This window comes from Parasteatoda tepidariorum, chromosome 7, assembly GCF_982258835.1.
Source record: "Parasteatoda tepidariorum strain Cologne lab strain chromosome 7, Ptep-v5.0, whole genome shotgun sequence".
NCBI lineage: Eukaryota > Metazoa > Arthropoda > Arachnida > Araneae > Theridiidae > Parasteatoda > Parasteatoda tepidariorum.
This window is the reverse complement of record NC_141761.1, coordinates 58,789,855-58,811,071: the sequence shown is the minus strand read 5'-3', so window position 1 is coordinate 58,811,071 and position 21,217 is coordinate 58,789,855. Positions and strand designations below refer to the sequence as shown.

Genomic DNA, 21,217 nt, shown 5'->3' with positions numbered 1-21,217 from the left:
CTATTTCCTATAGTGCAACTGAAAACAATTCTATGGGTACATAAAACTACGATCATCATTTCGTTTTTGCAATTTTTATTGATTGACATTGAAGTAAGCTTCAATTATAATAATCCCTGAATGGTTTTTTAAGTTTAATTTTTTCTTCTATTCAGAACTCTATTTAAGAAAATGTTAAGGAATATGTTTTAGCAATTCTTAAACAAATTAAATATCTATTACTATTCCAATTAGAAATACAATAACGATATATAATTTTTTATTCTTTAATTTCATTTATGGGGGGGGGGATACTGCTGTAAATTTACATGTAGTTATAACCGCAAAAAAAAATTACGAACTAAGATTCTATTCTTAGTGGTTTAATTTTCTAATATTTAAATAATTACTCCAATGCGTCATTATCTGCGCTCAAAAAATAAGAATAAAGCATTGATTTTGATTATTTAACTGTTGGCGAATTGGCAATTTTTAAAAAGGTTTAATAGGTTAAGTTATTTGTCCGTTTTAAAGCGCGGATAATTTTTCACTCTAAGATGGCATTTATAGTTCGAAATTATATCTTTGCTTCAAGGGCAAGGCGTTTAAACTGTGACTATTTTTTTTCTTGGCAAAAGAGATTCAAAATAACCTAATTAATCACACCTAAGTATTGATGGAAAAGAATAGGTCGTTTTTGGTCCTACTCCTCTATTAGGTGTAAAGATGAAGAAGGCTAAACCTGATTAAGTAATGATTATATCTTAATATGATTAGCACAAGAAGACACCTTTTTTTATGAGCTTCTTATCTTCTATACAGCATTTTTTTCAAAACTTATTATTTTTTTTTTTACATGGTTCATTTTCGAAAAAAAAAAATCTTATGTTTCAATGTGGAAGTCAGGTTTCTACTTTAAAAAGAAAAGAAAAGAAAAATATTTAAACTTATTTTTTCAAAGTAAAAAATTTTCTTTCAAAATATCAGCTGAGCTTCATTTCCATCTGCGAATGTTAGTTCATAGCTAAATTACACACATACGCATTGGCGTTCCTTTAAAAATCTATGAATGCTTTTATTTATTATCTCTAATACTAATGGCAAAAGTTTACCCGGGTATTGCGAGAAATCTGCTTAGCAGACTGAAACCCCTTTTTTCTCTTTCTCTTCGGTATGTTGGTCATCATGACTGGTTTTAGCTATCATGAAGTCATGCATTTATTTCTACCGGACGTTTAGAAGATTCTCACGTTTTCATTTATTTGTTTTTTCTTTCTATATATTACGTATCAAGCTTGGCAATCAATCGCTTTTGGCGATCATTTTTACCTGGAGCAATTGCCACTATTTTATACCTTTTGTTTATTCTGACTTCAAAACTTTTCAATTGTTCTAAAAGTTTTAAGATAATAGTAAGATTTGTATTTATTATTTTACTTGCATACTGGAAACAGTTTTTTATGAAATTTATTATAAAAGTAAATATAATTTATTTAGTGTTTAATATTGCTAAACGGGTAAGTTACGTACCGTTTTCGATAGTTTTTCATCTTATCAATCATACAAGCAACTTCTAAATAATTAATAAATAAATTATTTATAAGTATTTGTAAAATTGGCATGGTATTGTACTGAACCATACGAAAAGAAAAACAAATGACAAAATTGTAAAATCTAATTTTTATGTCAAAAAATAATTATAATTTAGAAAGAAATTCGTTAATTGTTTTGGTCATAATATTTTTTTTTTTTGCCCTCCTGTGAAAGAATTTTTCAACTTCGTTATGAGGAGTAGTTAAATTGGCGACTGGCAAACCAGTTGCGGCAACCCTTTGCTGCCTTTCCATCATGTTCACCGCCTTTCACTTTCCTCTCTGAGAACTTTCTTGCGGATCTAAAATCGCTCTGTTCCTTCGTTTTTCCCATCCAATATTTCTCTTTCGTAACAATCTCACGCTTCAAAAAATCACTCCTTTTTATTTCCCCAAAACATTCAATCTCCTTCAAATTAATTTCCCTCTTCTTACTCACCAAAAGATTAATCAAACCAAAATTTCACTTCAGCTGTTGATAAACTTTCATCTTCCCTCGGCATCTGTCAAAAATCCTGTGATATCTCCTCGCCCTGTGACGTTCTTTGCGAGGATTTTTTTTGTTTTGTTTGTTGTTGTAAAGAGTTCGGTTTCATTTCGAAAGAAACTCGACTCGTTTGTTTTGTTTGGAATTTTTTAAGAATACGAAGAAAAACAATAGAATTTTCAGTCCCGATGGTGAGTTTGCTTTAATTTATTTTGAATTTTTTAAAAAAATTTTTTCTATTTTTTTGTTTATTTTAGATTTTGAAAGAGTTGTTTCCAAATTAAGCGTTAGTTTTCTGGTGCTAGAAAATATTTTTCAAATTAAACAGAGTTTAAATGAAGTTATGATTCAAAAATTTGATATTGGGGAAAAAAATTCTTCTCAAAATGTAAGTTTTCTTTCTTGTAAATAATAAGACGAAGTCCGTCTTATTTTTTTTTTTTTTCCTAACGAAATTTATTTGTTTATTTTTACCATAAAAAATCCATTCCATTTTCTTAATTTAGTGCTGTAAATTTAGTTTTATTATTTTTAATGAAACGTGACGTTGCATGTAGGACAGAGTTCGCATGATTTAAATTACTTGACTCGCATGATTTAAATCAAAGTCTGTTTTTTTTTTCTCCAGTGAAATAATAAGATTGGATTAACGTATGCAAAGTATTATTTGATGACAGAAATGGTTTAAAAATGAAAAACTAATTGTGAAAAGATTTATGTAAAGCTTACAAATTTTAACTTTCCATTAGCTAAACATAAAATAATTTGCTGTTTCATTTTATTATTCAATTATACCCTTTTAATCCTTATTAAATGTGTAGTTTGTTTTAATAAATAAAGTCTTTTTATCGAGATAACTTAAAAAAATGAGTTTCTCTTCGTATTTCTTTTTTATTTAATATCTGACAAATTGGGTTTTTGTCAGGATGAAATTTCAAATGCGTTTCGTTCCTAATGTTTGCAGTTAGATTAAATCAAATAATCATAATTTTAATGAGAATTTTGGCAACTAACAGAAAGTAAAAACATTGGTTTTAAATTTCGTAATGGCTTACATAAATTTTTTTATTTTAAAACTTATGATTTTCTATATGCATCGGATTTTCTCTCATTCGTTGTTGTTTAATTCAATGCGTGGGAAAAATAAATTCCTTAGAATTACATCCGCCGGACAATCAAATTTACATTTGCCGGATTTGCCGGATAAACAAATTTACATTTAGAAACAGACAAAAATTTGCATTATTAAAATCATGACTTCAAAAAAAGGAAAAGGTAACAATTTGATTTAAAGAAGATTTTTTTTTTTCATAATCTACCAACCAAAGCATCTGATATAACATAATAATAATAAAACTTATATTTAAAAACAATGTACTAACCAAATTAGTTATTTCTCAAAAAGTAGTTATAATTATTATTTAATTATTAGAAGTTATCATTAAAAAATAAAAATCATAGTTAATTGTTCTAGCTCAACATTCTGGTGCTTTCCAAAGACAAAAACTGCATATATAAGTTTTAACTACATATTTAAGTTTTAAAAAAGCACTTGTATTTAAATAAGGATGAGCTAAACAGATTAAATTGAATTATGTTTGTTACCATCAAATTATTTTACATGCGGGTAATGGAAAATTATAATTTAGAATTATAATGTTACTTTAAGTGTTTTTTTTTTTTTTTTTTTTTTTTCCAAATTCTGAAGTTTTAATTTATTTTTTGATTTACTCCGTTCTACTCGTAAATTGCACTTATTGTGAACCCTATATTTATTTATTATTTGTCAATGAAAAAATTTTAAAAGAAAAAGCATGGTTAATAAATTTAAAAGAAACTTGTTGCGACTTCCAATTTTAAAAAAATGAAGTAGCATTTACAAATTTAAAAAACAAATATTTGAAACCTATCGTATAAAAAAAGAAATGTTTTTCTCAAAAGAAAATGTTTTTCTAATTATAAATAGACAAACTTTAGAAGAAAAGAAAAAAAAAAACGAGCGCTGTGGCATTATAGACATAAGTTTTTTTTTTGAAAGTCGATTTAGTAGTTTTTCTGAAATTAGGAAAACTTCTGAAATTTTTATGTAAGGACCCTCGGATTGGTAGTTCACACCCCTTGAAAAACTACTTGTTTAATCAAAAAATGATTATCCTAAATCAATTTTGAATTGTAGCATTTGATAAATTGTATATGATTATGCATTTGTTATTTAAAAAATGTCTTAACTTTTAATTCAGTGAAGCCCTTGTAATACGAGATAATACCGACAAAAATGTTAATTTTTTTCTTCTTTCTTTTAAGCATCATCATTTAAATCAAAGATCGGCATTCCTGTTCCTCCGGTTTCGCTTTTTAATTTCTTTTCAATTTCCATTTTCTCACGCATCAAAATTCGTATTGGTTATTGATATATAAATGCATATAATTATTATAAGATATGCATAAGTTGCGGCAGTTCATCATTAAAGTAAAGCTGCCTTATGGTAGTCTTAAATGATTATTATTTTATTATTATTCATTTATCTATGCTAATAAATCATTTTGATGAAGTGCACACTGTATCATTGATTATTTTGGAAACAAATTCTTTCATTTGATTTAGATAGTTAATCCTTATTGTATTTTTTTATAGTTATAGCATATAACAAGATTTTTATCATACAATTTTCATTGTTCATATTAATGCCTATCAGTGCCGATTCTTTAGATGATTGGATAGAGAGGGGGGGGGGCACGTCTTTTAAGCTAATGAAAGAAATACCAATTACAACTTTCCACTTGAGTTGTCTATCGCCACATTCTTTGTTTACCAGGGTTCGTTTGCCGGCCTTTTTTATTGTAGGTATCCTTTCACCTGATAGACAGGTTTTTAGTTGCCCAAGGCTTTTTGAACCTCGTACTCCTTTGTCTGTTTCCAGTAGAAAGCTTGTCTAGGTTCCAATCAAATATTTGACCATGAACGAAAAAGATTCATTCAGCTTGTAAAGCACTATTTTTTTTTCCCAATGTGAAAATTGACTGAGAGAGAAACACTTGTTTAATCTTACCTAGTCAAATCGTAAATAAAATTCCAATTGAAACAGATTGAATGAATGAATGTTAATTTTTTTTTTATGGTGACTATAAAAAGCTGTCAGCAATTTAAAGCAGATGATTAAAATCGACAATTTAAGCCGTTTTTCTTTAAACATTTAATCACTGATTTAAAAAAAAATGTTTAAAACAATTTGTCATCCTTTTCCCAAATTATAAACTTTGGTAAGGATAAGTAAATATTGCGATAAAAAGTTACTATTTCAAGTTCAAATCTCGATACTAAATGCTTATTGTAGTCTTAATTATGATAGAATTCATCCTAAATTGGTTTTCATGAATTTTTCCGCAGCAATCTAAAGTTTAAAACCCCAAGCAACGTTGGCGGCAGTGCTTACGAATATCTAGAGAAAATCACGAGTTGAAAAAGAATTATTTGTATAGGATTGTATTATAGCACTATGCAAAAAGTGGAATTTTTGGAAATAAGAAATTTTTTTTTTTCTCCATCGAATCAAAACTTATATTCGTTTTGTTTCAGACATGGAATGTGAAAAGCTCCTTTACGTAAACTTCTAACTAATCTTTCTATATTAATAAATTACATTCGGTTTGCTAGTATTCTTTAAATTCGAACTTAGTTTTGCTTTGCGGTCTTAAAAGGATTCTATATTCTAATATTTTACGAAGCCCTTTTTTCCGGGTTTATTTATTTATTTTTTTTTTCTTTTTCCGGTTACCAAAAACAATTTTAACAATTTTAAAGCTATCATGACACTAATTTTCCGAGCGTGAGGCATTAAATTTGGGAAACTTAATTCTGATAATAATATAATGGGTTCCATCCTTTAATCCTGTGGACTAAAATTAGTCTTGAGAAAAATCAGGCCTCGCGCAGAATCAATCGGAGGTTTCATCTATTAACCTCTTTTTTTTTTTCTCCATTTGTCCTTTAAATTAAATCAAAATTTCCCTTTTTCATTAAAAATGTTACAAATATTTTCTGTTAAAAATAAAATATTACAATTTAACATTATTCATAATTATTGCGAAATGATCAAGTCATGATGTCGCACTGCAATGAAAAAATGGGATTGATTGAACTTCTGCACCAGCTTGCTTGAACAAAATTTGAACTATTGTATTGATGTTTCTAAATTTGTCTAAGTTTGTTAAGTTTTCATAACTGAAATTCTGTAAATAAGTATACTTTTTAAAAAATGACGTCAAAAGAAAAAAATGTGCTCCCTGTCAATTTTCACATTTGTATAGCTTGTATTGAAATTCCAGAATGCTTGACGTAGCATATCCGTATTTAAGAAGTAAGGAGACAGTTTGTCTTGTTGGAAACATCAGAATTATTTGTTTGTTCCCAATTAGTATGTCATTTATGCTAACATAAATTGAAAACTACATGCAAAATGCCTATTTTCCTGTGCCTTATAGAATGTTTATAAATCAATAGTTTCACAGCGTGTATATACTGCTTACTTTCAGAACTACATTTTACAAAGTGCAGCAGCTTACATACCAAGCTAGACCAAAATTATCTAAGCGAGCTCGAATTGCGAAACAATCCGCAAGGAACTCGCTACGAGTTGTGTGTGTAGAGTCCCTCTTGTAGTTAAATCTTTTACGAGTCATAATTTGTTAAAACCTAATTTATTAACTTGAGTTTTCTCAGCGCAAGTTACGTGTAACTTGATAATGAAAAAATTTCACTTTAAATATATTTTTAGTTTTCATTATTCATTAAGATTTCAAGTAGTAAAAAACTAAAAGTTGATCAAGTCGAAAAATTTTAGTTATGTGTCTGTATCATTTGGGATTTTTAACTATTAGCATTCTATGAAAAAATAATCATCTAAGAGTTGAAAGACCTTGGTCGTCATTAATAAATTCTTGCTAAATTTTGATCTGTCTTTTCTACCTAAAGTGAATACCGGTTATGATAAATATCTGATACTCAGTAGAAAGTAGATATTTTTCATTCTGTCTTTTAGACTTTAAACATTTAAATTGTATCATCAAAACCTTTTACTTTTTTGTAACATTTGGTTAACATCAATGATTGATAACTCAGAAAACATGAAAGTTAATTAATTGGATGAAACTACTGTAAATATAATTTACGCAACATTATGAGGAATTATGAAGTCAAATCAGACTTGGAAGTCAAACTCAATTGCCTGTAAAGGCAAAATCAAGTTAAATTGGTTGAAGTTTTATACATTTTATAGGTTGATACAATAAAAAATAAACTAGGAGGCTACGTCCACTGCTCGCTGCCGCTCGCCAACCCCTGGAACTGCTTTTGCAGTTCATTTCGGATTGCTTCGCAATCCGATGCTCGCTTTGCTCGCTCATTGGATACGTTCTTAACGTCTAGATTTGTATACTTTTTTGAACACTGAAGTTCCGAAAACTTTTCACTGTAGAAAATTCTAAGCCTGTGCATTTCAATATTAATTTAAAATTGCAAACAGTTCACATATTTTTCTTAATCACACTATTCTAAATTTCAGTTGTTGAGAAAAGTGACTGTTGTAAGTTTTGTTTTAAAGTCTTTCCCACCAGAGGGCTAAAAACATGTGTTGTAAAACAATATGAAATAGTACTGAACGCCGGATGTAAAGCATCGGCTTCGATGAAGATAATTTTGTGAGAATTTTTTTGATAATTCGGTGAGAATTCACCCGATTAGACATATGATACTCACTACGTGCTCTTGCGAGCCGAAGCCTATCAATTAAAACGTATTAGCGTTTTATATAATATAGATTAGCCATATGATGCTCACTACGTGCTCTTGCGCGCCGAATCCTATCAATTAAAAATGAAAACTGTTGCCAACGCGAGAAAAGAAATATCATCGGTTTTATTGATGCATACGTACGTATTAGCGTTTTATATAATAAGATAGATTCTAGTATATTATGATTTTAAACATTAATACTATATACGTTATATTTTTAAACAGGTAACACGCACTAATTATAACCTCCTGATATTTGATACACGAAATATTTGCTATAATTTGAATAGCAAAGAGTAGCAATAATATGAAATAGATTTGTTTTCTCGTAAGGAAAACAAGTTTCTTATTTCTAGATGCTAATAAAAAATTGATACCTATATTTTTATTTTAAAAAAATCTACTTTTTTTAAGCAAGATTTCTTTTATTATTTAAAGCAAAAAGTCAAAGAAAGTTTTATTCACTAAATTAAAAGCAAATAACTAAAAATAAATATCTCATACGAACATTTTAGCTATTAATATTTTCATAAATGCTAAATGATTTAAAAAAAAAAAAAAGCAACTGACAATTTTAAATATACTTTTACATTATTTTACAACTCTGATTAACATACAAATAAAAATCATATCATTAAATAATATCTATATGTCGCATTTAGTAATGCCTATAAAAGAGTAAATTCCCCTTTACTTCTTATGTATAAATGTAAATGTCATATTTCAATATTTAACAGTACAAAATTTATGAGGTTAATCCCAATTTACTTTATTGAAAATTGTGTTTTTTTTTATTAGTTGAAATTTTAATATAAAGGTTTATGAAATAATTAAGGTCCTTATTTCTAAATTAAGAAAATGTTTTAAAACTAATTGAATAATGAAAAGCGCTCAAAATGCCACTTAGTTTCATGCATTAATATTTATAAAATAGTGAGGTTAGTTATAGTATTAATAAGTTAATTGTGTGCAAAAAAAATCCTTTTATTGTATTTTGATAAAAAGTATTTTGATTAATATTTTAATGAATTCTGAATAATTTTTTTGTTTGTTGAAAATAAGTTTTGATTTAAACGTTGTTTTTCGAAAATATTCCAATCAATAATAAAAAGATATAAGCTGCAAAAATTTCTTTACCGATGACAGAAAGGAAAAAAAATTATAAAAATTAACTGAAAAGTGAAATTTTGAAGGTCGCCTCATTTTTCCATTGATGCTATTGATTGTAGCAGGAATAATTTATTTAATAAGATAAAGAAAACTGAGAATTTTCAACTCCTTCTGTAATTTCATTAGATAACTAATTTATTTATTTAAAGAAAAAAAATCTCAAAGACAAGGAGTTGGTGATGATTTGTTTTATTTTTTAGCATTTTTTACAGACTTATGACTAAGCAAAAATATTTCTGTATAACAAAATCAAGTAAGCACTTAAAAATTAATTATTAATGTTTTAAGTAACGCAGACTCATTATCAATTAAATTCAAAAATAAAAAGATAGTAATAGAAAAATGTAATTTTTTTTCTGAAAACTAAAAAATATTTAATAAGCTATAGAATAAGCAAGTTATAAAAATACTTTTTAATAAAAACCAGGTTTTAATTTTTTTGCATGAAAAAAAAAAAGGTTTGGTTTAAGCCAGCCAATCCTGTTTTAAGTTTATCTATTACTTATATCTAAAACTTGCATTTGAAATTTAGTTAAGTAAATTTTTAAAAATTCTTATTTGGGCTGCTCGGTAGCAGGTCATGCTTGTACTTATAATTAATTTTAGAAATATCAAAAATATATCAAATTTGTTTAAGTTCTCACAATTTAGGATTTATTTACTAGCAAGCTTGTCCCCCCCCCCCCCCCCAATTTTTTTTTTTTTTTTTTTTTTTTTTTTTTCAAAGCAGTAACATTTTATCGTAAATTTTCTTTCACCTCCATAAGTAATGAAAAATTTAAAGTATAGATAAAGTGATTTTAGGCAAACCTTAAGTAATTCATGAAGTTTCACGTACCTAAAAGAAATTTTCAGAATATCAAAATGCAAACAAATTAATGAGAGTATAATTTAGATATTTTGATATTAAAGAGAAAAAAAAAATCTTCAGTAATTGAAACTTTTCTGCTTACTCTAGATTTATTTGCCTGTGCTCAGTTCTTTAAATTTTTATAACTGATTGAAAATGAAACAGAATGTTTTTATATATTTCGTTATAGCATCTGCTCGCTATAGTGTCGTTAGAATTTTAGCTATGATACCTTTTGAAAATAGCGCTTTTATGAATTAAAAGATAATGTTGACTTCAAACTAACTTCCTCAGAAGAAACTAACCTTGTGCATGACCTACGACATTGATTTATCTTTATACAATCGAAAGCTGTGACAACAAAAAGTCTTTTCTCCTCAGTTTCCAAAAATTTGATTCATACTGTTACTGTATTATATATCTCAATTCTCAAATGATGTAATATATTGCTAACATTTCTTGATCAGAGTTACTGCTCTTGCTGGTTATAATTGTTAAAAATATTAAATGGACATTTTTTTTTATTCTTCACTTCTTACTCCAGAAGTCATCGATTTAAAAAAATAATTTATTGCGATAGCTGTTAAGAAATTTTGAATTCATCATTTACTGTATCATGGTGCGTAGCGTTTTTAAAGAGTGCTTAAAGGTGCATATCTTCGATTTTCATTTTTTTAAAAACCTTTAAGGTGCTTTTTTAATTGGGTGTTTTTAAAAAGTGCTTAAGTTTCCCTTTTTGAAAAGATTTTTTTCTTTACCTTGTCGATTTTCGGCACGTGTTATGTAAAAGCGTGCTTTTCACATTGTTCTATTCATCGTTTTCGCAATTTATTAAACCACAATCTATTTTGGCTTTCTGTCGTTGCATAGCGTATGAAAGCGCCAATCATTTTACATGAAATACTTGCGAGTCCGCATGTGCGTCTACTGAACTGGGTTCGATGAGATTATTGCAATCCCATGTGCAACTCGCTGCATGTTGCATATTCTCAAATTCAGGCTTCATCTTACACCCTCTGATATCGAACCGAAAAATCTCTTGATCATTTTATAATGGCTAATATAATCAAGAAAAGAGTTCTTTGTCAGAAACTAGTTATTTTATCATGATCATGTTAAGTCTTTGAGAATTATTTTGCATTTTGTTAATGTATATAGTGCTTAAAATAGTTTCTGCGTGCTTAAAAAGTACTTAAAAGTAATTAAAACTTATTTTATTTTTTAAATAACCTTGCTTAAGAGTATAAATAGACATTTGCTGCATGTAGATGCATGGGAAATTTTATATTGAGCATTCTTCACTGATGTCAGTAAGTTTTTCGAATGGAACGCGGAATATTTAAAAAATGCAGAGAACGCTTAAAAATTGAAATTTAAGAGACATCATCTTAATCGGAAAATCTCTAATTCGGAAAATTTTTCCCACTCACGAGGGGGGAGGGAGAAAGGTTACATTGTGATGTGATGAATGATTTTAGAATATATATGCGTGATGTGGTATCTTGTTGGCTTTCTTCCAAAAAAACAGCTTTCTTCAGATGGTGTCTGCTTAAATCAATATCGTGTCATTCGGAATGCTTGAAATGAGATTCGTCCCCCTCCCCACCTCCCCTATCGAAATAAAATAATGATTTATTAAAATACTGCATATTTTAATACCCTCTAAGCCTTTCATTTAAAAGAATTATAATAGTTTTAGTTTTGTAAAAAAAAATTTCTTATTATGTGTTGAGGTGACTTCTTAATCTACTTCATAGACACAAACTGGAGGAAAAGAATTTCGTCACGCGATTTCGCTTGATCCGGCAACGGATGTGTTATATTGTATATATATTTTTAATATTTTTTTTTCATATGCTTACAAAATCTCTCTTGTTTCTTACATTATCTGGACTCAATATAATTCTAATTAGTTATGCAACATATCTAAGGGAAAGTATTGTAATCGAATAAAAAAAATCACAAGAATTGTTCAGACTAATAAAAATTCATATAATTTTTCAGGTTCTAAGGGACATGTATTTTTCTTTTCGAAAGAAATTGTTTTCCAAAACGCAATTTGTTTCGCCGAATTTACGATTTTATCGCATTTGGCGAGGTAGCAAATGCTTACCTTCCCGGGTCCTGAATATCGGACGAGTTATATGTTGTGATAGAAATAAATCTCTTCAGAATTGTATTATTATTATTTTTTTTTTCATTTAAAAAAAGGGCGAAATAATAGTAATATAAAATTACCACCAAAGCAGTCTTTTTCCTTTATGTATTCGTTTCGTATGTAGCTTTTTATTTTAGTAAATTCAGAGATCTTATGCAACATCAGTGTTGCCACGCCATAGGAAAAACAAAGAAAAGTTGTAAAATACAGAGAATTTAAAAATCATCAAAATGAACAGGGAAATTTTGAATATTTCTTTATAAACTGGGAATTTTCTTTTATAAAAAAAAATTTAAACTCCTCAAAGCGCAATATATGGGATTATTAAAGATGGTTTTAGCTGTACTATTTTATTTCATTTACTTTTTTTTTTCAGAGTACAGTTGAACTGTTTTTTATTTCTCTTAAGTTTTTTCTGTGATGAAAACTAGTACAGTTATCCTAATATAGCTCACACAGGAACACTGTGATTATGTGTTTCCTCTTAATATATTGTGTATAATATTTACAAAGAAAACAGTGAATTTTTTTTCCTTAATTTGACTGGCATACCCGAACATAAAACAGTTGTTTTTTATGTTGATAAAAATGTGACGTAAATAAATTGGGTGCTTTGCTTAAAATTCAATTTGTGAACCTGCTAATCCAAAGAAATCGAGATATTATTTAAGTTTTAAAGAATTTTAAAGTGTTAGACTTTTTATCAATTCCTATTGTTGCTATCCTTAAATATTGTTAATTACACTTCTAAAAATTGGAAACTGATTTCAAAATGTCTTTGATTGCAGCGTGGAACAGATGAACTTCTTTCCCAGAGCAGTGGCCATGTCAGCAATGGTTCTGCAATGAGTCCGGAGACGAATGACAATGAAAATAATAATGACGCTAAAAAAGTGAGTAAACATCATTTGCTTTGATGAGGTTTTTATTGAAGTAAATCTTACTGAATGTGCTTTTTTTGCTTAATTTTTCTTTAGGTCAAACTCGAAAAAGCACAGACAGGTAAACCATCTCGAGTTGTGCACATCAGAAATGTATCCACCGATGCTACAGAGACAGATATCATTCATTTAGGAATTGCATTCGGACGAGTTACGAATGTACTTCTTCTTAAAGGGAAAAATCAGGTAAATAAATACCCTTCCTTTTTTGATTTTTAAATGAGCATTACTTTTAATGAGATTTTCGTTTAAAACAGTGTTGAGTCCAATATTGCGAACAATAGTGCTTAAATTGTTACTTTCTTGTGAATTACCAATTCTAATCAAAAATCTTAGCAATTAGGTTTTTTTCTTTTTTATTAGAGTGTTGAACGAATTTTATTATGTTTGAAATTCGTGAAAACAGGAATCTGGCGCTCGGGGTCCGTTTAAATATTATCCAATATCTAACGCAAGAGGGAAGAACTAATATTAGCAATTTTTACATTGACACCAAGTTCCCTTAATCTTTAAGAAGAAGAAAAAGAACTCATTATAAATTGCAAAAGAAATTAGGAATAATCATATTTTTCGAAAAGAAAATCATTAAGTGTAGGATGGAATTTTGATTAGCATATTTTTGCTATCTATAAAAGGGAGTAGAGAATTATGAATAGGCTATTATTTTTTCTAAAATGTGATAAAGTCGGAATTATTCGTTAGGCTGTTTACGTCATGCATTTACTCGAGGTACTTTGAATCCTGATATGGCAACGTGAAAAGTTCGAATAGTGGAGGAAAACGCGAGTTTTTAAACTGCTCACTTTATTGCTTAAGTGATTTTTTTAGGATAAGAAAGATGTTTACTATTTAACATTCATAAAACCTCTAATAATTCAATGAATTGAAATAAGATATGAAATGTATCAAAAATAAATATTGAATTCTATATTTTGTAATATAATGGTTTTGTTAAACTCCATACACATTCTTCAATTAATTTCAATCAATATTACTAATTGAAATGTCGATTTAATTTTTATATTATATACTTTCATTCTCTCAGTGTTCTGTGTCTCTCTGTTAAAATTTATTCTAAAATTAACTTTGGTATTGCGTGATAAAATAAAAATGAATTGCTCCTCTTAATTGTTTATTTGTTTAATAACTATATTTTTGTTAAAAAGGGAATTTCTTTATCATTTTTTAGAGCATCAGTATTGAATAAATTCCAATAAAAATTAGTGCTTAGAACACCAATGCTTACTTAAAAAATGCCAATATTCCGTCAACGTGCGTAATTTTAATCAACTTTGTTGTGCAAGTGGACTTAAATTAAAATGGCTGTGCGCTTCTACCTTCACGTATTCCAATGCTCCTAAAAACAGCAGTTTAAAATCAAAAATTAAGAAATCAGTACTGAAAGTGCCGAGTTTTTCAAAAATATTATCCATCTTAATGAGAATCGGCCGTCACGTTTCCAGACTTTCATTCTATCACTCGCGGTGTTTCATTTGCATTTATTCCCATGGACTTGAACAAGTGCGTTGGCGGATAAAGGCTAAAAGAATTCAGCTAAGTGCTGTTGGTAGTTACATGTATCGAGGATGTTATTATGTGAACTAATGTTTCCACTCATAACCTTGAAAAATTATGAGTCACGGTATATGGCCGTGACTGCCTACTAGATCAGCCAGTTGTGGCTTGCGTAGTTCCTGCCTATGCTTCCAGCGGAAATGTACGCGCCTCTTTTTTTTCCCTTATCCACCTTCTGCGCCATCAACAATTGGTTTTATTTTTTCTTTTGGTCTTATAACTCTTGAGTTTTATGCGAATCGCACGTGTTGCAGCGGGGTTCACTGATCCCTCGAAAGAAATTATGTATAGCTTCTTTATCATTATTGTATAATCCTCTTTCAAGGTTGAATACTTTCGGTTTCTCTTTTTAATGTCCCGAAGTTTATTCAGTATAAAATGGAAACCATTCAAGTATGAGTGGTTTTTCTCCCATTGATGCCTTTCTGTTTAATGTAATATTTGACCTGATAAGTGTTTCTCTTCACTTGGCTTCTAACTACCAATGCCTAGTCCGTTTTAACAGAAAGCTCAAAACAATTTTTTGTAGATGGACACTATTAAAATAATATTTTAGCGATTTTGATTATAAGGATTTTAAACAGAAAATATTTTCCTCATCAATAATACGGATGGGTGCACATTATACAGGATGGGAAGTTAGATTTTTCTGTACACCATTGCATTCATTTTTTTTTTTCAAACTTGGAGCACTATTGGTTGTTGATGGGTAGATTTTTTAAATTTCAGACTTTCCCTAAAATGTGTTAAGATTTTAAATTAATATAAAATCCAAACGAAACATATTAGTGATATACATGTTGATCTACAGCGAATTCCCTGTGGAATTCATTATTTTGGAGGGGGGTATTCAATCGCTATCCAGGAATTTACAGCTATTTTACATAACTTGCAAAAATTAGCAGCAGTCAGAACACGAGCACCGGGCAGTGCGTACTTATCAGCACAAGGCCTTGAGCCGCCTTCAATTATGAGGGTGACGCTTGCGTCGATGAACGCTGGTGGCTTGTTTTTTTTTGTGGGGGGGGGGTAAGAAATTTTTCTTTCTTAGTCACAAAAAATTCTGTGATATAGCAATATAATTTTTGTAAGCAATATAATATAGATTGTTAATCATTTAATGATTAACAATCTTGAATTATTAATTACATAAAGTTTCTGTCTATCTGTGCCTAAAAGCTCTGTAGTTCAACAGTCCTTATCTTTAGGGATCTATGAATGATGAAAATGAAGAATTAATGTGTGAGCCTTTATTAAAATAAACCAGTAGTGTCCTTTTTTCTTAACTGATGATTATTCTATTACTGGTCTTGAAGTATTAGAATAATTATTCAATAATTACTGATCTTGAAGTAGAATACTTCTTTCAATCAAGCTACAGGTTTTTCAATAACTTGTGCATTCGGATTCACAATATCTTTTTATGAATGATTTAGCAGTTTTTTCTCCTTTTTTTTCCCTTCTAAGAGTGATATTTTTCCCACTTAAAACTTTTTGAAAGGGTAAAAAAAATTTAATTTTTTTGTTGTTAGTTATTAAAAATTACGACAAATATTTAATTTTTATAATCAATTTACTTTTGTAATTTTGCTTTTTGCATTTGTAATAATACAGCTGATGCTCGTTCTTAATTTTTTAGTATAATGTTCTTTTTTTATATTAGTGCTAAGCCTGGAAAGGTGTTAATTTCTTAATATAAATGTAAATTATTGTGTGGGAGTTGTTTGCTGTTGATATAAATTTTTAGTGGAAAAGAAAACTTAAAATGTTGTTATTTGAGTTACTAAATATAGCTCTTTGTTTTGTATGCTTAATAAACATTTGCACAAACAAAAGTACCTTCATCTTCTCTATAATATTTTATGTACTAATTAAGGTATGTACTAATTGATGGGTCTTTATCAAAATATCTGATACTTTGTGCTTAGTATTTTAAAGCTCTTAGTACTTGAAATTAATACATGATGAAAATAATATTTACACCATCTTAACAAGTAAAACCAAAGCAAATGATAACTAAATGATCAATTTTGTAAATTATCATCTAGATGGCAGCACTATTTTAATCTTTGAACTCTATTCGATTACATACTCAATATTCATTCAGAAAAAGCTCATTCAAATGTCAATTTCACTAACAGTACCACTCTATGTTAAAAATGTACCAACTCACAAAGGAATTGCTTGTTTCTTGGACTTTTCTATGTACCCATTATCAACTTTTATTCATCAGAAGACTCTGTATCAGTTTGTATTTATCTGCAGACTCGTATTAATCTGTGTATTATATCAATTTGAGGATGAGACCTGATCTTGTAGCTACTTTTGAGATGATGCAAGGAAATAGATATTAGAGAGTGATATAGATTTGATCATTTCTTCGCCGAATATCATAATTCAGCAATGAATTTCATGTCGAACTGTGTGTTATTACATATTGTTTAAGTCATCGTGTTTCGAATTTCATAAAAAGTAACATTGAAAAATTTTCATTTTCATAAAGTTCATTTATTTGTTATCTAACATATAGTTATGTTCATTTATTAAAATTATCTTACCCATCTTTGCAATTGATAGTTTGTATTTTTTATTCACTCCATGCTCGTAACTCTATTTTAATTCTTTTATTTATTTCTTGCATAGGCATTAAGCTCATCTCCAACAAAAAAACAAATGTTCTAAATTGCTAATAATTTCAAATGAAGAATTAAGAGTACGTAATTAAATGCTGGTGAAGGATATGTTAATTAAATGCTGCCTTACAATTATTATATTCTTTATAGGCCTTCCTTGAAATGAATGATGAAGCATCTGCAACATCAATGGTGAACTACTATGCTAATTCAGGTGCCCCTTTCGTTAAAGGGAGAAATGTTTATGTTCAATTTTCTAATCACAAAGAATTGAAGACAGATAACACTCACACTTTAAGTGTAAGTCAATTTTATTAACTTATATTATGCGTTTTAAATTTTTTGTATTCGAAGTGTTAAAATTCATTTTATATTTTAGAATACCACAACACAGGTAGCACTGCAAGCTGCTCAAGCTCTAGTGAATCATACCACTGATACTCAGGGTGGACCAAATACAGTTCTCAGGGTAGTAGTTGAAAATCAGATATATCCAGTTTCTTTAGAAATATTATACCAGGTACTATCTGTTTTCCTTGTATCTAATACATTTAGTAATTGTTTTAAAAACCTCAGCATATATTTTTCTAAAAGCTTTTAGAAAAGGCTGCCAAAAAAGGATTTGCTTTTTTGGAAACTTTTGCAAGTTTTCCTATTTTATCTGAATTCTGTTTGCGAGGGGGGGGGGATCAGTGCTTTAAAGTGCAGATTCAATGTGCCAAATTGTTTCAATTGTGGGATATCCTTTAGATCTTTAAACTCAATCAATCACTGAACGGAATGAGTTTCTAATGTTTTTCTAGTTATCAATCATCAAATGCAGGGAAAATGTCTCATTGTTAGCTAATATCGATGCTGCTTTTTTACCTTATAACAACTGATTCAAACTAATCTTCAGGGTTTGAATATTTAATTTTTTTTAATCAAAAAACTGATTGATTTAATTTATAAATCAGATTTTTTTCTATTTAAATTTTATATTTTTAGGGTGCTTTTAAGAAAATAGCATTTACGTTGAGCTAAATTTTATAATTTGAATTGAAATACAGTCTAACCTCGAACTTGAAGGGAGAGGAGAAAAAATTCAAATGATCGAAAATCGTCCGTTATCGATGTAAGAATTCAGAAAAATGCTCTCTACATACCTTATTTACTATTCCATATTCATTATAAAAACACTTTTTACACTTTCATTTTGAAAAAGATTAAATTGTTAAGATTTTAATATAGTTTGTATTTTTAACGTTAATCGCATAGAAATTGTAGCATAAAATACATTAGCTTTTCTTCTGTTCGCCAGTTTCTATTTGTCACTTCTTGTGTACTTTTAATATTAATTTGACATCTTGTAAATAAATTTTAAAAAATTAATCCCATTATTGCTTATATAAAGAGAATTTCAAAATAAAATTGGTGTTATGCACCATATCCTTTCTATGTAATGTCAGTCACATTTTATATTTTTATTCTAAGTAAAACATTTATAATTTTCACTTTCTTATGTGCATAATAATATTAGGTTATTAAAAATCCCATATATTTTTTTGATAAAATTATTAAATATTTAATAATGAAAAAGAAATTTTAAAAATATAACCTTTTAAAATAAATATCAGTCACCATGAAATTCCATATTATTCGCATTTTGAATTTTTTTTCCCCCCTAAAATTATTATTCACCTATTTTTGAATTCCAATTTTTTATTTCATTTTTTGTTCATTTAATTTTTAATTTCAATTTTTTCTTTTCAGATTTTCTCTAGAGTTGGCAGAGTGTTAAAGATAGTGACATTCACTAAAAATGGTAATTAAATTAAAATATTATAGTGATATAAAACTATTTTTTTTCTTCTTTTTAACAATGTTTAGCGAAATGGTGCTTGTAGCAACTGATGTTAAAGAGGGAAAATTATATTATGAATTAAGTTTTTAGTCACTGCACGGTAATAATATTTATTATTTACTGTGTAGCAATTTGGAATTACATTATGAATGTTGATTAATGTGGCAAACAGACAGGGTTAAGTTTGGTTGATGTTTTTAATGAAGTCATGATTTTACTTTTTTAGGCACATTCCAAGCATTGATTCAGTATCCTGATGTCATAACTGCCCAAGCTGCCAAATTGGTTTGTGATACATTTTATTTTTGTATTATGAGTTCTCAATATTCAGTATAGTGTGTTAATAGCATCTTTTTAATTTCAGTCTTTGGACAACCAAAACATTTATAATGCATGTTGTACTCTGAGAGTTGAATATTCCAAGTTGTCTAATCTAAATGTTAAGTACAACAATGACAAAAGTAGAGATTTTACTAATCCTATGCTTCCTAATTGCGACCCCAGTTCTCCTTTTGATTCTTTAGGATTGCCTGGTATGTTTATTTTTTAACGTTTGTAAAATTCTATTATAACTACAGATATTTTTTCTTTTTTTATAAAATATTTATCTATCTAACAGCGTAAAAAAACTGATTTTGCTTATTGTTTTTTAAAATCGACGTTCAATTTATGTTTGTCAGTTCTTTTGAAGTTTTTAAATATATGATTACCTAATTGTAATTTCTCTATCACTTTAAATATTGTATGAAGTTGTAAATTCTAGATTGATAGTTCTAAAACTATTTTGAATAATGGGATTAATAGGATTCAAACAGGGGGGAAATTTTGATTCAATTAGAATTTCAAACCTTTCACTTTTTGTTTTCTAAAATGTTTAGTCAGTTTGAAAAATTAAATTGATGTTTACAGGTTATTTTATTTTGATTACATTAACTTTCTTATCAAGCCTTTATTACATTATTTATTATTATTATTTAGTGTTTGTTCCAGAAATCATAATGTTGGTATTTATTGCAATATAAATTATATTTTTCTATTCTCATGATACTAATCTTACTGATAAAAAGATTCATATTTTATTTTGCCTTTTTGTAATGTTTATTAAATACATTTAAAATTTATTTCAAATCTGAATGAATCTAAATTTTACCCATTTTATTACTCAAATTATAAATATAATTGTTAATTTATGTTATATCATCTTTCATAATTAACTTTAAATAATAAGCTCTTTTTCTTGAGATTTTTAAGCATTAATCTCTTCTGATTTTGAAACTTTTTGCACCATTGATTTCATAAAATATACAATAGATATTTTCTTTTATATGGTTTGAAGCTTAGTAAGTTCCTTGCAGCAGGTATCATTCATAACTTAGCAACTGTTTTCTGAGTTCATAACTTTAAATATGAAAATATTTCAATAAAACCTAAAATTTATTTTTCTTTTAAAAAATTCCTGCATAATAAATTGACATTTCTTTGAGTTTCATTACTATATGTTTCCTCCTAATATTGTATAAAAATATAATGCATTTATTTTATTATGTTACTTCTAATTACCTTTTACAATGTTAACTTTCTGAAAAACTTTTAACGCTTGATAACTTTCTGCATTGCTTTAATTTTTTGCTAAAGGTTCAATGGGTGTTTTGGCTTCTCCATTTGCACCTGGATTAGGATCACCTTTAACAGCTGCATATGCTGCTGGTGCTGGAGGTAATCATTAGCTAATAATGTTCATAAACTGTTATAGTTTTTTATATTTTTGTAACCATTTAAAAAACATTCTGTATCAGTTTCTACAGGATGTCCCAAAATTCATGTAAGAACAAATTATGTACCCCACTTTATTAGACAAATAGCAATATTAAACTATTTTTCAGCACAAATTTCAAAATGGGATTTTGTTCTTCCTTTTATTAAAAAGCTCTTGATGTTGAAATATTTTTTTATTATAATATTTCTAATAACAATGTAGTACAAACACTTATAGGAAATATGAATATTAAATTAGAAATGGGATTCTTCATAGTACCAATTTCGCCATGCAAAGGTTACTTACCCTGTTCAGTCTGTTATTCTCTTATCAACATTTTTTGCACAAAGTCTTGACATTGAATTTTGGGACTCCTATTGTTAAAAAATTGCAATGTCTTATTTTAAGCTTTACGAATAGGAAACAAGCATTTCACATTAAA

The 21,217-nt window shown here is 28.1% G+C and overlaps 1 protein-coding gene across 3 annotated transcripts in view; it reads left to right on the top strand.

Moving 5' to 3' along the window:
- The window catches only part of heph (polypyrimidine tract-binding protein 1 heph), a 75,348-nt gene that overhangs the window by 32,386 nt on the left and 21,745 nt on the right, over positions 1-21,217 (top strand). For 2 of the 3 annotated variants that reach the window (XM_016070744.5, XM_043040731.3), the window contains 8 exons: positions 12,816-12,920; positions 13,005-13,154; positions 17,327-17,476; positions 17,556-17,696; positions 18,929-18,980; positions 19,246-19,304; positions 19,384-19,552; positions 20,655-20,735. In XM_016070744.5, coding sequence (XP_015926230.2) covers positions 12,816-12,920; positions 13,005-13,154; positions 17,327-17,476; positions 17,556-17,696; positions 18,929-18,980; positions 19,246-19,304; positions 19,384-19,552; positions 20,655-20,735 — 907 coding nt within the window. Of the gene's footprint in view, positions 1-1,821; positions 2,250-12,815; positions 12,921-13,004; positions 13,155-17,326; positions 17,477-17,555; positions 17,697-18,928; positions 18,981-19,245; positions 19,305-19,383; positions 19,553-20,654; positions 20,736-21,217 lie in introns of those variants that run through there. The other variant, XM_043040737.3, reaches the window with a different exon arrangement.